Consider the following 13,941-nt stretch of genomic DNA (forward strand, 5'->3'; position numbering starts at 1 on the left):
AGAGCCCGCACTGCCAGGGCGGAGGGTGACATGTGGTGCCCACAAAACTCAGGCTGCCCCATTAACGTGAACACTGGAAACATCATTTATAAATCACGAGAGCCGAGTCAGCCCCAGCAAGTCAGCTGTGCACTGAGGGGGGGTCGGGTGGCACAGAGCGGGCCCCTGGTGCTCAGGGGAGATCACGAGGGACAGAGCAGGCCCCTGGCACTGGGGCTGCCTCGGGAGCAGCAGACATGGCCCCAGAAGGAACCGGGGACGGTTCCCTGCGGCCGGCCCTGGCTCCTGCTCGTCCTGCGGCTCAGGCCTTTATCCTCTTCAGCACCCGCAGGAGATCCTGCAGCAGGCGGAAGAACACCCTCAGCTTCCTGTGGGGAAAGGGGCAGGGCGCAGACCAGCCCGACGGCGTTGGCGTTGGTTCTGGGCTCTGCTGGGGCGTCGTTGGGAAGACGGGCTTTGGCCTCGGAAGAGCCGCGGTTGCCGGGCTCTGGCCCATCTGCACCAGGATCCAGTCATAGAAGTGCTGGGTGGAGGTGTAGACCCCGGGCTGTTTGGCTCTGGCACAGCCTTCGCCCCAGCTGGTCACTCCCACGAGCCAGAAGTAGTCGGTGGTGTTGTCCTTGCAGACGAGCGGCCCGCCGCTGTCACCCTGCAGCGGGGCAGAGCGGACAAAGGGGGTGTTGGCCGCCATTGGCAGCACCGCGGCTGGACCCTTGTCCCTTGGGGCGCCTGCCAGAGCTGTCCTGGCTGCACCGAAAGGCTCAGCTTGGGTGCTGGAGCCCACAGAAGCTTGTGTGGGAGGGGGTGCTGGGCCTGTGTGGAGATGGGCTCTCACTCATCTCCGCACGCTGATGCGGGATGCGTGGCAGACGGCTGTTCCCGCCTTGGGATGTGGCTCTGGGGGCTGCCAAGAGCCCCGGGTGGGCTTTCTGGGCAGGGTCTCAGGCCTCTGGGATGCCGGGGGGGCAGCAGGCGAGGAGCTGCAGCAGGTGGGGAAGGGGAGGCGAGCCCCAGCAGCAGCAGGGGCCCTGGCAGGCAGAGCAGACGCTGGGGTGCATTGGGGCGCTGACGGCAGGGCTGCTGGTGGTGCTGGGGGCTGAGTGGGAGCACGCTCCTACCTGGCAGGTGTCGATGCCACCCTGCGGATGGCCAGCGCACAGGTTGTGGCTGTGGATGGCCCCTCTGTACCACCAGCTGCTGTTGCAGAGGTTGGTGTCGATGAGCTGGACCTTGGCCTCCTGCAGCGTGTCGGGTCGCTCGGCTGTGGCTGAGCACAGAACAGAACCCATCAGCGCGCTGCCGGTTCTCCTGCCTGTCTGGGTGAAGCCCTTTGCCTGGGAGGCCTTGCCTTTCCTTTTGGAAGGCGCTGCCTCTTCTGCCTGGCCTTGGGGAATGGCTCGGGCCCACCCACCTCCCTCCCTAAGGGCACCCGTCCCCACAGCCTGAGCGGGCAAAATTTGGCCTCTGCTCGCAGAGAGCCCAACCCGCCTCCCCAGGGGCCCGAGCTGGCGCTGGGGACGCGAGTGCTGGCTGGGAACTCACATCTCTGCAGCGTGGAGCCCCAGCCGCTGACGTAGCAGGTCGTCAGCTCCGAGACTCTCAGCGAGGCGTCGGGCACGCAGGCCAGCTGGGTGTAGTTGCTGCACTGCACAGGCTGGTCCAGCTCCAGCAAGGCGATGTCGTTGCTCTGCGTGTGGGTGCTGAACTCCTTGTGAGCCAGCAGCCGCCGGATGTAGCGCACCTGGGCCTGGGGACCCGGCCGGCTCAGCCGCGTGGCACCGATCAGCACGCGCCACTTGGTGATGTGGCTGGAAGGCAGCAGGAGAGGGGGATCAGAGGGAGAGGGGGTCAGAGGGAGAAGGGGTCAGAGGGGGCTCAGAGGGAGAGGGGGGTCAGAGGGACGGGGGGGTCAGAGAGGGAGGGGGTCAGAGGGAGAGGAGGGTCAGAGGGAGAAGGGGTCAGAGGGAGGGGGTTCAGAAGGAGGGGGGGGTCAGAGGGAGAGGGGGGTCAGAGAGGGAGGGGGTCAGAGGGAGAGGAGGGTCAGAGGGACAGGGGGTTCAGAGGGAGAGGGAGGTCAGAGGAGGCTCAGAGGGAGAGGGGGGGTCAGAGGGAGAGGAGTTCAGAGGGTGCTCAGAGGAAGAGGGGGGGGTCCGAGGGAGAGGGAGGTCAGAGGCACAGGGGGGTCAGAGGGACAGGGGGATCAGAGGAAGAGGGGTTCAGAAGGAGGGGGGGTCAGAGGGAGGGGGGGGTGTCAGAGGGATGGGGGGGTCAGAGGGACGGGGGGATCAGAGGAAGAGGGGTTCAGAAGGAGGGGGGTTCAGAGGGAGGGGGGGGTCAGAGGGAGGGGGGGGTCAGAGGGAGCGCAGCCCCGCACTGCAGCTGCCCATCACCTCCCCGCCATCCACCCGCGTCTCAAGGGAGAGGGTAACGTGGCGCTGCACAGGGTGCACCTGCCCCACAGGCCTCAGGCACCAGGAATGTGGAGCCAGAGGTGGCTGGGAAGCAGCAGCACGAGCCCGGCCTTCTCCCGAGCAGCCTCTGCGCTGGGCTGGGCTGTGTCCAGGCGCTGCCGTGCCGCAAGCACATGGGGCCAGAGTAGCAGGTGGGGCTGCGGCCAGGGCAGCCGGTAGCACGGTGGGTGGGGATGTCCCTGTCCCCTGGTCCTCCTTACCTGGCATAGAGGAAGCAGTGGGCCGCTGTCAGGACCCACTGGGGGCTGATGAGGGACCCTCCGCACACGTGCCTGCGGGAGGGACGCTGGATGCTGACCATCCAGGGCCAGGCCCCTGGCTGGGCGTCCCTGCCACCCACCACGCGCGTCATGACCGGCTCGGAAGCCATGGGCCGGAGCCCGCAGGTGTCCCTGGAAACAGAGCCTGGTGAGTGTCCTGCTCGAGGGCTTGGTGCTGGTCAGGCTGAGCAGGGTCAGACGCCTTCCCTCCCTCCCTGCCCAGCGGGTGCTGCATGGGCGGCAGGGCCAGGGAATCCCACGGGGTGTGTGTCTGTGCGCCCCTGTTTCTGCTTCAGCCCCGCCGCCCAGCCGTGCCAGCAGCCTGGGCGCTGGCGAGGAACTGAGGCTCCCCTGTGGGGCCCGGGAAGCTGCGGCCTGGCCACGGGGGACACGCGGGCAGCCGGCAGTGAGTCCCAGGGCCAGGGTCGCCCCATCTCCCTTCTCCAGGAGCCTCGGGCCACTCACCCACAGCTGTCACATGCCGCCCACACAGGCCCGCAGGCGGCCAGCAGGATGAGCAGGGCGAGCACCCCCATGGCTGCCAGCAGCACCCGGCCGCAGCTGCAGGGAGCCAGGCACGTCCCCACCGGGCAGCGGGTGCTGTGAGGTGCCCGCAGAGCCCGGGGCTGATGTCACAGAGGCGCTGGGTCTGAGTGGGGGGCAGAGAGGCCAATGGGGTGGGCGGGGAAGGGGCGGCGCGGGGGGTTCTGTCCGGGTGGGACAGGATGGGAGGCAGAAGATGGGGTGCACAGTCCCGATGGCCCCGTTGGAGGAGGCTGCACAGGCCACGTGTGGGGCAGCAGCGCCTGGCTCCACACACGGCCTACCAGCGGCTAGCAGGAGAAAGCCAAGCCTGGCATCACAGCCCCTGCCCGCGCTCACTGCCGCGCTCACTGCCGCCCTGCTCTCTGCAGCTCTTGGCCTCCAGGCCCTTCCCAAAAATCCTCCGCCCCAGCTCATGGCTGCCACAGGCAGCGCACACACGTTGTCTGGCGCTTGCAGTGCCAGCCACAGCGAGCAGTGATGTGCAAGCCAGAGAAGCCAAGCACACCGGTTATGGTTTAGGCCTGGCTGGAGGCCAGACACCCAAAAAAAGTCGGTCTCTCACTCCCCTTTTCAGCTGCACAGGGGAGAAAATATCTATTGAGAGGCTCAGGAGTGGAGAGAAGGACAGGGAAATAAGGACATGAAGAGATCCTTCTGCAATCAGCATCATGGGCAGAACAGACTCAACACAGAACAAAGGACAGAAAACTCTCTAGTTTATTATACTACCCTGCACCCCCAGTGACACGAGTCGGGTAATGAGAAGCATGACCAGATCTTAAAGCACTTTCCCCCCACCCCTCCCTCCTTAGCAGACTGCACTCTAGTCATGATTTCACTCCCTTCTTCCCCTTATTGTGGCACAGGGAGGGGCAGGGACTGGGGAAATGGGGCCTTTGGTCAGTTCCTCATAAGTTGGTTTCCTTCTTGGCCGGGGGGACATTCATTCCTCACCCCCTGCTGCACCGTGGGGTCCCACCCACAGCAGACAGTCCTCCATGAGCTTCCCCAACTGAGTCCTTTCCCATGGGGCGTCAGCTCTTCCCCAGCTGCCCCAGCGTGGGTCACTGCTGCGGGTGCAGCCACCAGTCACAGAATGTCTCTCAGTCCCAGCCCTCCACGGGGTCACCAGCCTCACCCCAGCAAGCCGGTTCCTGTGCAAGTCTCTCTCATCTCTGTGTCTCTGTCTCTCTCCACGGGCTGCAGGTGCTGGCAGGGGCTCGCTCCAACGCGGGTCACAGCATCCTCTCTGTGTCTCCCCCTGCTCCATCCAGCGTGGAGCCTCTCCATGGTCGCAGACTCCCCGGTGGGGTCTGGGCCTTGTCCCTGGGCTGCAGCTGCTGCCAGGAGCTTGTGCCAACGTGGGCTTCCCACAGCGTCACATCATCCCCGTCTGTCTCCCCCTGCCCCAGCGTGGGGCCTCTCCACGGGCTGCAGGTGGGGTCTGGGCCTTGTCCCTGGGCTGCGGGGGGACCCCCGCTCCATCGCTGTGCCCGCGGTGTTGCTGCCCGGTGCCTGTCGGTGTCCGTGTCGCCGGACCTGTCGCTGCGGGGTCGCGGAGCAGCGGCTGCGGAGGGGCCCCGCCCCCGGCCCCGCCGTTCCCCGCGGCCGCCGCCAGGAGGCGCCGCCGCCCCTCGCCGGGTCCCCGCCGCGTCCCCGCCGCGTCCCCGCCGCGTCCCCCATCCCGCCGGCCCGGCGCGGGGGTCGGTGCTGCCGGGAGCCCCGCGCCCAGCGGGGCCCGACCGGCGGGGAGGCGGCACCTGGGCCCGGCGCGTCCCCGGGGTGCGGAGCGTGGCCCTGCGCGGGGCGGGTGGCGCCGCTTCCCCCAGGGCTGGATGCGGTGCCACCGCCTCTGTCAGTCGGACACGTGTCCCCAGTGTCACCGTGACATGGGCACAGCGCCATGCAGGGACAGACGCGTGTCCCCGGTGAGCTCTGCCCGCTCCCTGCCCCACAGCCTGGTCCGTGCCTCCTGCTCCCAGCTGCTGTCACCGTGCCAGGGCCTTTGGCGGGGGGGCGGAGCTGCCGGGGGACGCTGTGGGCTGCTGGGTGGGGTGCTGGGTGTTTGAGGGCTGGGGTGATGTTCAAGGTGCTGCAAGGAGCGGAGGGGTCAGTGACATGAGCCCCAGGGACACTGGCGCTCTGGAGAGCTCCCGCGTGCTGCTGCAACAACCCAGCGATAGGATCAAAGGTCCCTGTCCCCTTGGGGCCAGGCCCTGGAGGGAAGCGTGAGGCTTCGGACGTCCCTAGGAGAGACCAGTGGGCACATGAAGCCATGGCCTGGGATGCAGGACCAGTGGCTGCCTGAGCTGCGAGGAGCAGGCATGGAGGGGCTGTCAGCAGCAGATACAGAAAGGGGGTGAAGCGCAGGAGAGAGACTGTCTCCCTTCCAGGAGAAGGGTCAGAGGCACTGCTGCTTCCTGACGTGGGGAGACCTGGTCCCAGAGCAAGGCCCTGCCATCCTGCTGTGAGGAGATGCAGCAGGGGCCTGGCTCCAACAGAATGCCTTGGCGTTCCTGGACTGGGGGTGGTTCTGGGCAGACATCCCACAGCTTCCAGGTGGCAGAGAGATCTGGGATGTCCCTCTGCAGCCCAGTACCACCCCTCACATGCCAGCTGGAGTCTCCTGACAGGCTCTCTCTGATCCTGTTCCTGACATTATTCTCCACAGGCCGTGTCTGCTGCTTTCCATCTGCGTGCTCAGGCTGCAGGCTGGGTGCCAGGAGATGGCAGAGATGGTCTGCGTGGTGGAGGATGCTGCCTGGACATGTGGGACAGGAGAGTCAGGGAGGACGTGTGCTGTGAGGACCTGTCGCTGAATCACAAGGTGGTTGAGGTTGGAAGGGGCCTCTGGAGATCATCTGGACCAACCCCCTCCTCAAGCAGGGATAGCTACAACTGGATCATGACCAGTTGGATTTCAAATTATCTCCAAGGACGGAGACTGCACGACCTCTCTGGGAAACCCCTTCCAGTGCTCAGTCACCCTGACAGTAGCACAGGTGTTTCCTTGTGTTCAGGTGGCATTTCACGGGCTTCACAAGAAGCCTGTAGCTTCTTGTCCTGACACTGGACAGAGCTGGGAAGAATCTAACTCCCTCTTCATTCCCTTCCATCCACACTGATGAAATCCCCTGAGCACTCCCCAGGCTAAACAGTCCCAGCTCTCTCAGCCTTTCCTCACATGAGGGGATGCTCCATTTAATCACCAGAAGGGCCCTTTGGCAGACCCTCTGCAGTGTGTCCATGTCTTACTTGTACAGTGGAGCCCAGAACTGGACACAACATTTCAGATAGAGCCTTACTGGTGCTGAGTAGAGAGGAAGGGTCACCTCTGTCCTGGCAACACCTCTAACACAGCCCAGGATGCTGCTGGCTTTGCTACAGGGCACGTTGTGTATTGTGAACTTGGTGTCATCCTGAAGCCCCAGGCCCATCATGGGGGAGCTGCTTTCTGGCCAGACATCACACAGCAGATACTTGTGCTGTGAGGCTGCTCTTCCACTGGTGCAGGACTTGGCATTCCTTTGATTGAACTTCATGAGATTCCAGCTCATTTCTCCTCTCTGGATGGCAGGACACCCGTCTGGTGTATCAGCCACTCCTCCCAGTTTGAGTCACAGAATGGACTGAGTTGGAAGGGATCAGCAGACCTGCTGACAGCGTGCTCTGCCCCATCATCCAAGGTATCAGTGAAGGTGTTGAACAGTATTGGCCCCAGTAGTGACCACTGGGGTACTCCAGTAGTGACTGGCCTCTTCCCTCTGGACTTTGTACACAGGACACAACCCTCTGGGCCTGGCCATTCAGGAGATTTCCAGCCCACTGTTTGCTTACCAGACACACAGCTTGTCACTGGTCACAGCCTGTGAGGATGTTACAGGAGACAGTGTGAAAAGCATTGCTAAAGCTGAGGTAAATAGCAGCACAGAGAGGACCTTTAAGATGATCAAGCCCAACTACGAACTGCCAGGTCCACCATCAGCCTGTGTCCATCTGCACATCTTTACACCTCTCCAGACATGGTGACTCCACAGCTTCCCTGGGCAGCCTGTTCCCGTGCTTGACAACCTCCTGCCAGGTGGTTGTAGAGAGCAATAAGGTCTCTCCTGAGGCTCCTCCAGACTAAACAACCCCAGTTCCCTCAGCTGCTCCCCGTCAGATTTGTGCCCTAGACCCATCACCAGCTTGGTTGCTCTCTCTGGATGTACTCCAGCATCTCAACGTCCTTCTTGTGGTGAAGGGCCCAAAACTGGTCCCAGCACTCGAGGTGCAGCCTCACCAGTGCCCAGTACAGCAGGACAGTCCTGCTGGCCACACGGCTGCTGACACAAGCCAGGATGCTGAGGATTCCTGGCCACCCAGGCACGCTGCTGGCCCACGTTCAGCCAGCTGTGTGGTATTTCCAGCAGAAGTCTGGTAAGTTGAAGTCCTCCACAAGAGAAGGGGCTGGTGGTTGTTTCCATGATGGGAATATATGACAGGTTTTCCACTACACAAGAGCTTCCAGCTCCTTCTGCCTGTGGCCCGCGCTGCTTTCATTGGTCTAGATGCACTTCAGCTGGACTATTGATCCCAGCACCTTTTTGGGGGGAGAAGCCCTAATTCCTGACCATTCTCAGGTGCTTTTGTGGTTTCTAACACACTGATAACCCTTGTGTCTTTGCTTCTGCCTGGATCTCCATCCCCTACCTCCACAGAGATGGCAAACCCAGGTACCTCACTGGCACACTGTCAGGTACCAGCATGCTGCCCCCAGGCTCCTCTGCTGCTCCCCAGCTTATCCACTGCTCCTCCCTCATTCTCCAAGCCATCACCTTATCCTACTAGGCTACCAGGCTGGTTAGGCACAGTTTCCCCTTTGTGAATGGATGCTGCCCCACTGCCTGGCACCCACCCCTGCCGTCTGCACCCATCTCACGCCTGAGTGTGTGCCTAAGCTGTGTCAGGGGAGGGGGCTCCTGCCACAGATGACAAGCAGGGTGCTTGTCTGTGGTTCTCTTGGGCTGCAGAGCAATATGGGGATGGCTGTGACAGGGTGATGGGCTCTGGCTCCACAGACCGCGCTGTGTGGAGGCAGCCTGAGTCCTCTCAGACAGAGCATCCCGCTGGTCTGGGGACACACAGGGCCTCAGACAGCCCCAGGGCTGCAGTCAGGGGCGTTCAGAAAACTCTCTGCATTGCTCTCTGGGGCAGAGTCCCAGGGAAATGGGCTGGGGGAGCCCCTGTGTCCTTGGGGGTCAGGTCTGGGGCAGCTGACGCTCGAACCTTTTTGCTGAGGCAGTGACCACAGAGTGGGGCCAGAGCTTGTGGAATGGATTTGGGGTCTGGCTGTGCAGGAGGGCACTGGCAGCGGGGAGGGCAGAGTGCTTCTAAGGGCAGAGCAAGGTGGGGGGCGAGAGGAAACCTCGCGGGGTGCCTTGGAGTGCTGAAGTCCACCAGCTGTGTGGATCTCGTGGCAGAACTGGCAGCCTGCACAGCCCCACAGCTGCCTGCAGAGCCCTGTCACTGCCACCCAGGCCACCATGTCTGGCTGCAGCCAGGCCAGATGAGTGGGGTGAGGCTGCTGCCTGCTCGGGGGCCACCCCGTGCCAGAGCTGCGCTCTCCCCTTCCTGGTGCTGAGCTGCTCTTCCCATCCTGCTGCTTCCCGGGGCCGGCCTCTCCCTCCCCTCCCCTCCCGCAGCTGTGGGACGCTGCTGTGAGAGAACCATTCAGAAGATGGAGCAGATGCCTCTGCAGCAGAGAGACTTCAGATGGGCTGGGAGGCTTTGCACAGCTCTGCACAAAGGGACGGGTGTGCAGTCACTCATCAGATCCCCCCACCCTGCCCGCTGCATGTGTAATGGCTCTTTGGGTGTCGATGTTTAAACCTATCTAATGAGCATTTAACTGCTGCTCAATAGTTAATGCCTCGGTGTGAGAATCCCATGTGCCTCAGTGAGTGCTGGTCCATCACGCCCGGCCTGGGGAGAGGCATCTGCCAGAGGGGATTTACCACGGGGGGAGGCTGGGGGATCTGACCCACGACTCCTTTTGCAGGGGTGGCAAAGTTGTCTCTGCTCCATGAGCTCTTTCTGCCTCTCTGGTATCAGACTCTTCTGAGGGGTGAGCACAGGCTGGAGCTTGTCTGTGCTGCTGGGAGTGAGGGCCTGGTGTCCTGCTCTTGGGCTTGTGCTGCTGGGAGTGAGGGCCTGGCATCCCACTGCTGGGTTTGCACTGTCAGGGTGGGGAGCTGGGAGCAGCTCGGGGCAGCCTGTGACACTGCAGTGACAACCTGTCCTGTGTCCCCCACACCATCCCACACCCAGCGCCTGCCCACAGCTCCTGAGCTGGTTTGGACCTGGCGGTTGCCTCTCCTGAGCAGGTGGCTCCACCATGGCTGTCACACCACAGAGGCTGCATCGAGACCTCTGGGCACTCAGACCTGACTGCAGGGCCTGCTTCTGTTCCTGCTGCTGCCTCCCCAGGGGCTGCACCCTCATGCACCCCATCACTCAGTGAAAGTCCATCAGCCAGAAGGAGAAAGTGCCCCTTTCCTTATTGTTTAGGAACAAGAAGGCAGCAGGAGGGAGCACAGTGCTGGGGTGCACCTCAAAGCACCGTCCTGTGCGCCTTGCTGCTGGGGGGCTCCCCAGGCACAAGCCCCAGGGTGCCCATCAGACCACCCCCTGTGTCCCAGCCACTCCCTTTGTTCAGCACTGGTCCCATGCCACCCTCTGTGGTGACTGAGACCCGCTGGCCCAGCGCTGGGTGGCAGGGCCACTTCTGTGGCTCGTGCCCCTGTGTCTGCTGGGGGGGTGCCGCTCGGTGCCGCCCAGCACGATGTGACTTTCCCTGGTATCCCTGTGAGCATGCCAGGCTGTGCCTGCACCAGGGCTGCTGAGGAGAGGAATCCTGAGCCCAGATGCAACCTGATGTATGTAGAGGAGAGTCTAGTGCCACGCTGTCCCTGGAGCTCAGTCCAGGCAGTTACATCATGCCCAGCAATGCTGTGGCATACTGCCCCTTTCCTGCACTCTGTTCCTTGGGGAAACTGAGGCTCTCCCTTGCACACATCCTCTCCATGGGTGTGAGCTGGAGGTGGGCAGCTGTGGCCTTTGTCCCACAGCTTTGTTTCCCCAGGCACTTCGTGTCCTGGGGCACTTCATGTCCTGAGCTTATGACTGCAGCAGCTACACCCTCCCCAGACAGGCCTAGAGATGTGCTCTGGTGGGGTCTGGGGCCACTGCTTGTCCCCCAGCATGAGCTGTGCCTGATGCCTAGCTGCCTGCCCTGTGCCCCGCTGCCCCTTGCTGGCCCTGGGGAGGGATGCTGAGGGTCCTGGCTCTGGTGCCCACAGCTCTGGTGTGTGTCACTGCCTAGGTGCTCACATGGGTGAGCCTCTGACAGGCAGAGGGTCAGTCTGTGGCGGCTCAGAAGGGCTCCTCTGCATCCAGGAAAGGTGCCTGCCCTGCTCTGGAAGCCACAGAGCCCTACCCCCAGCTGAGCACTGGTATGCTGAGCAAACCCTGCTGTGGTCTCAGAGCAGCCTGCTGTGTAAATATGTCCCTGTGCCGTCCACCCCCTGCAGCCACACTGTGCTTGGCCTCCCCTGATTTGCCTCCCTCCCTGCCCCACCACCTGCCCTTTCCAAAATTACCATCCTTATCCCTGTTCCCAGCCCAAGGGCCATTCCCAGTCCCATTGTTATCACCACCCCAGCACCATCCCATCCCCATCGTGATCCCTGCTCCCATCCCTGTCAGCAGCATGGTCTCCACTCCTCTCCCCAGCCCTGTCCATCTCTGTCTCCATCCCAGCAGCTCCCTCCCCATCCACTGGCTACTTCTGCAGATCCCTGGGACTGACTTCCAGGGGTTTTGAAGGAGAGAGATACCTGATTAATCCCAGAGTGAGCTGTAATCACATGGCAATAACTGCACAACTCGTGCTTATCTGGATGTGTAATCACAGCAATGAATAATATTCAGGACTTAGCACCTCACTAATTAGCAGGCTGCTGGGAGGGGAGAGGTGCTGTCAGCTCTGTGCAGCAAGTCCCATCCCTCCCTAGGATGGGCTCTGCTGTGGGGAGGGACAGTGGCCCCTGCCCTGTCAGGACACAAGTGGAGAGACAACTGTGGCTGCTGCAGAGGCCCTGCCTGACCTGCCACCCCAGCCGGGACATTCGTGTCCCACAGCCCGGCTGTGGAGGGGAGTTGCCCCACATCACACAGTGACTCCTGCTCAGCCCTGTGTGCTCACAGGGGATGTGGTCACAGGCCCAGCTTCCCCGAGTCTGGTTTCCCCACGGGGCTGTGGGATGCCTGTGGACACACCAGGCTGTGTCATGCTGTGGCAACAGGCGAGGGGACCCCCAAGGGAGATGGGATCCTGGTCCCTTCTTGGAAAAACTGCCGTCTTGTCTGCGCCCTACAATACATCACTGCAACACAAGGAGGATGTGGGGCTGTTGGAGAGGGGTCAGAGGAGCCCCGGGGATGCTCAGGGGGCTGGAGCAGCTCCCCATGGAGAGAGGCTGAGGGAGCTGGGCTGGGTCAGCCTGGAGAAGAGAAGGCTGTGGGGGGACCTCACTGCAGCCTCCCCGTCCCTGAAGGGACCCCAGGAACAGGAGGGGAATGGGCTTGTTCAAGGGCAGAGACTGGCAGGACAAGGGGCTGGAGTGAAGCTGGAGGAGGGAAGGGGCAGAGGAGAGACTGGGGGGAAGTTCTGTGCAGAGAGAGTGGTGAGGGGCTGGAACAGGCTGTCCAGAGAGGGGGTGGGTGCCCCGTCCCTGGGGGTGTCCAAGGCCAGGTTGGCTGGGGCCCTGGGCAGCCTTGTGTAGCTCCAGGCCTGGAGGTTGGTGTCCCTGCCTGTGGCAGGGGGTTGGAGCTCTGGGACCCTTGGGGTCCCTCCCAGCCCAGCCCTGTCTGGGATTCTGTGATTCTATGATTCTATTGTCTACCCCATCACCTCTTCCAGCCTGCACTGTGAGGCAGAGCACAGAGGGGACAAACCATGGGTATCCTGGCCAAAGCCATCCCTGCAGAAACGTCCCCTGGTACCATCAGCCATCCCATCCTCGCTGCACTCCATTTCCTGGGCCCACAGGGAGCAGGAGGCCCCTCTGCTGTGGCCAAGTGTGACACACAGGAGGGACCCAGGAGTGGAAACCTCTGCCACTGCCTGTGCTTGTGCCATCCAGAGTACAGCTTCCTGAGAGCCAGGAGGGACAGGACGGGAGTGCTGCCCGTGCAGAGCCCTCGTAGGGTGCAGCAAGCCAGCACTGCCTGTCAGCCCACTGTCAGGGGAGGCAGAGACCCCCCCAGCTCTGCCTGCTGGCCTCAGCATTGTCCCCACAGAGCTGCTGTGAAGCGACGGCCTCGCTGCAGCGGGTGTGAAGCTGCTGCCCCTTCTCACCCCTTGCCAGCAGCACTCATGTCACGGCACTGGTCTGTTCTCTGCTCTGGCTGAGGCCACCACAGCCTGAGGCTGATGTACCAGCGACACCAGCCAGCCCTTGACAGGCAAACCAAGAGGTACCATCAGCCAGCAACACACATACCGGGGCGAACAGCCACGTTGTCTGAACAAGCGGTGCCCACAGCTGCCTGTAGCACGTGGTGAGCCCTCCCTGCACAGCGGGCAGTGGGCACCATCTGCCTGGTGTGCTGCCTGTGGCGGGCGATGCCTGTGTGTGTGCCTGTGGTGAGCAGTGAGCACAGCTCTGTGTGTGCGTGGCCAGCTGAGCCCTCCCTGTGCACACGCACACGGGGCCCTCCGTGTCCTTGTCCTGCAGACACTTCATCCTGCTCCCAGGGGCAGTGGGGCTGCAGCAGGGCGAGGGCTGGGGGGGCAGGGGGCTGTGCCAGGCCAGGCTGGGGGACAAGGGGCTGTGCCAGGCCAGGCTGGGACAGGACATCCTTACAGGCAGCCAGGCAGAGAGGCAGCCTCTGGAAATGCCACCAAATTAAGGGCTTAATTAGTAGGCATGTTTCCCTTAAGGAGCTGTTGCCTCATTATGGTAGAGAACAGTGATTAAGCAGCGGGAAGGGGCAGGAGCTGCCAGCAGAACCCCGGAGGCAGCCAGTGAGCACTCATTCCTGTGTCCTGCACACCAGGTCTGACACCTTCCCACCTCCCTGCTCCATCCCAGGCCAGTCCTGCTCTGAACACCTCCCAGCTCCGCTGGCTCCCTACAAGCTCCCCCTTCCAAGGGCAGACCCTTTCCACCTGCAATCCCGGCCCCAGGAGGCTTTGCTGGCTCGGTGATGCTGGCTGGAGGAGGCCCATGGTGTGGCACAATGGGGACAGGGCTGGGTGCCCATGGGGACAATGGCATGGCACGTGGAGGAGGCTCACCCACTCTGCAGCACTGCTGGGGAACTGGGGAATGCTGCTGTGAGAGAGCCCAGGGAGTTCGGGATGCTCAAACAGGGCCCAGCGAGCTCAGCGGGGCTCAGGCTCTACCCAGGGCAGAGGCTGCCCCTGGGAGACCTGGTTAACCAGCCACCCAGACAGGCCTGTGCCGCACGCTCCCCGCAGAGACTGATGCTCTGGGGATGCTGGGCTACTGCAGCCAGTGTGGCCAGGAGCTGTGAGGCTTCCTTCCCTTTTCCCTGCCCTTTGCCTTTCCATTTCCTCTTCCCCCTCCCCTTCCCAGCTTCCAAGTTGTTGATGAATA

General features: G+C 62.8%; 1 protein-coding gene across 1 annotated transcript; it reads right to left on the reverse strand.

Moving 5' to 3' along the window:
- Positions 1-301: 301 nt before the first annotated feature.
- LOC311204957 (acrosin-like) lies at positions 302-2,823 on the reverse strand (the record flags this gene model as incomplete). Its single annotated transcript, XM_084279224.1, has 4 exons — positions 302-649; positions 1,119-1,267; positions 1,543-1,808; positions 2,672-2,823. The coding sequence occupies 4 exons, from the start codon at positions 2,821-2,823 to the stop codon at positions 302-304; spliced, it is 915 nt and encodes a 304-aa protein (XP_084135350.1).
- Positions 2,824-13,941: the final 11,118 nt, after the last annotated feature.

The sequence above is a fragment of the Gallinula chloropus genome, assembly GCF_964237585.1.
Source record: "Gallinula chloropus genome assembly, chromosome: 1".
NCBI lineage: Eukaryota > Metazoa > Chordata > Aves > Gruiformes > Rallidae > Gallinula > Gallinula chloropus.